Here is a 2500-nt window from a genome sequence, read left to right as displayed (position 1 = left end):
TACATTGAGGAAGGACAACATCGCTCCCACTATATGCCCATCTGACGAAAATGATGAAAGTGTGCAGGAGTGGTCTGTGTGTGTTTATGGATGTTAGGCTTTGCATGAACTATTTACATTCACTGGACCATTGCCAACATAACACAACCTTATTTGTTCAAATTTACTGTATATTTGGAATAATGGGAGGCTTCGAAGGTCAGTTTCATTCATGTTTATGTTTGTGACTAGTCTAACATTTGTGTTCACAAAAACACTTGTTTTTTTCTCCCATTTTGCATGAGCTGAACTCAGATCTAAACTACCTTTTTCTACTAACTATGTTCACAAAAAGCCTCTCTCTCGCTTTCTCTGTCAAATATTGTTCATAAATCTGTCTAAATCTGTGTTAGTGAGCACAAATGGCCACATTTTGGACACCCCTGGTGAATATCAATTGAGACTCAGTGAAATAAGCTTTCCAATGACAAATAACACGTATGCAAGTAGGGGGCAGCATAAAACGGCCACAGATTGAAACATGGAACCTGCTATGTGTGCTAAACAGTCATAACATAACTTGATGACTATGTCCATACCTGCGCGTGGGTCTTGTCTAGATGCCCATGCAGATGTATGTGCTCAGGGATGTCCACAGACTTGGCTCCAACATACTGCAGCAGTGGGACAGGGACACCCGTGTCCCAACTGGTGACCCGGGCCTGCGGCTCCACCAGATCTCCCCAGCGGCCCTGTAGGTTGGTGGGCGGCGGGCTGTAGACTGTCATGTTGGCCAGCTTGTCGTTGAGCGAGCTGTAGTACTTGGACTTCATCTGGTCGAGCTCATCCTCTGTCATCAAGCCCTCGGAGATGAGCTTCTCCGAGTAGGAGTCGGGGACGCTCTTACGGGATCTGCCAGGGAGGAACAAGGCGATGGTTCGATTAGATTAGATTAGATAGAACTTTACTGATCCCTGGTGGAAACTGAGGTTCCAGTAGCAGCAACAGCAAATGCAGTATACAAGACAGTAAAAGCAACATTAGGTCACAATGATGGATTATGGTGTTGGTTTTGTGTGAATTTCAAGCTACTTAAAGAACAATGAGGATGCTCTGACTGACCGGATTATCTTGTACATGGCCGGGTTGGTGAAAAAAGGCTCGTCCAGTTCATTGTGGCCCCACTGGCGGTAGCAAATCAGGTCCAGGATGACGTCTTTCCTGAAGCGGCGCTGGTACTCCACAGCCAGCCGACTGCCCCGCAGGACTTCCTCCGCGTCATCTCCGTTTACATGGATCACTGCGCAGTTCACCATCTTGCCTAACATCAGTACATAAACACGGGTGTCACGGGACATGTATTCATCATCACATTTTTCAGTACGTTACAGAGGCGTACTGGGTTCCCACACAGAACACATCAAGTGAGCGACAAGTGCTACAGAATGACCCTGAAATGATGATGACAGTGCATGGTATGCTGCCCACTTTTAGAAAGCTGGCGACACGTATAATAACTAAACTGCAATGACAACACAAGACAAATATAAGCAAATTGTAGTTTTGTAGCATCATTTAGCATGACTAATAAGCAGTTCTGGGAGTAACAGCGTTAAAAGTAACATTGCTAACGCCATTATTGTTTTCCAGTAACGGATAATCAAATTAATTACTATTTCAAACGATACAATGTCTTTACTGTTTCTGGTGTGAAATGTGGTGAGTCATTATGCACTGATATCTGACCGCTGTTCTCTGCTTGCCAGCTTGCTCATAGAGATGGTACGTTTGTGAAACACCTCTTAAAAAACTAACAAAGACACGACCAAGCTAAATTCAAATTCTTTGACATATTTGAGTGTTTTTCAAAAACGTAAGACAATAATTACTTTCCCTGGCTCGTAATTACATTTATGAAGGAGTCATTCCATAACTGAGGGACAGGTATTGTTGCAAATACAGTTTTTCTATCACAAAAGACGCTAGTGGACTGACCAACATCGCTGCAGTACAAAGAGGATCTCCCTCTCTCTGATGGAGTGGTGTATCCCACTTGGTTGTTCACAATGAGGTGGATGCTACCTCCTACTCTATAGTGAGGAAGGTTGGACAGGGTCAGAGTTTCTGGAACGATCCCCTGCCCGGTGAAAGAGCCGTCACCATGGACCTGCACAAAGAAGCTTAGAAAAGTCAACTCGCCAACTCACTACATGCATGCATTGTCAGTCCTCATTCCCAACCTGCAGACAGACCACTTGGTCCCCAGGCTGTGCATCCTCATCAGGAGAGTAGTCTCCCTCTTTTCGAAGCTGCTGCCTGCCCCGCGTCTTGCCCTGAGCTACGGGGTTGATGGCCTCCAGGTGTGAAGGGTTTGGCAGCATGGTCACATGAATAGGGTGCCCGGCCCCGAAGTCCAGCTCCACGGAGGACGTGAGGTGGGAGAGAACATCACCGATGGCCGGCGATGTGTCGGGGAACTCGCTCAGTCCACGCATTTTACGGAACATCAGCTGATGAATGT

The 2500-nt window shown here is 46.1% G+C and overlaps 1 protein-coding gene across 1 annotated transcript in view; it reads right to left on the bottom strand.

Annotated features, from left to right (window-relative positions):
• Positions 1-2500, bottom strand: part of dhtkd1 (dehydrogenase E1 and transketolase domain containing 1) — a 20054-nt gene that overhangs the window by 6138 nt on the left and 11416 nt on the right. Inside the window, exons 5-8 of the mRNA XM_054775583.1 lie at positions 2220-2489; positions 1975-2146; positions 1102-1300; positions 579-891 (exon numbers count right to left, since the gene is read on the bottom strand). Of these exons, the coding sequence (XP_054631558.1) occupies positions 579-891; positions 1102-1300; positions 1975-2146; positions 2220-2489 (954 nt within the window). The remainder of the gene's footprint in view (positions 1-578; positions 892-1101; positions 1301-1974; positions 2147-2219; positions 2490-2500) is intronic.

This window comes from Dunckerocampus dactyliophorus, chromosome 5 (assembly GCF_027744805.1).
Source record: "Dunckerocampus dactyliophorus isolate RoL2022-P2 chromosome 5, RoL_Ddac_1.1, whole genome shotgun sequence".
Classification (NCBI taxonomy): Eukaryota; Metazoa; Chordata; class Actinopteri; order Syngnathiformes; family Syngnathidae; genus Dunckerocampus; species Dunckerocampus dactyliophorus.
Note: the sequence above shows the minus strand (reverse complement) of the source record. Positions and strands in the feature narration are given on the sequence as shown.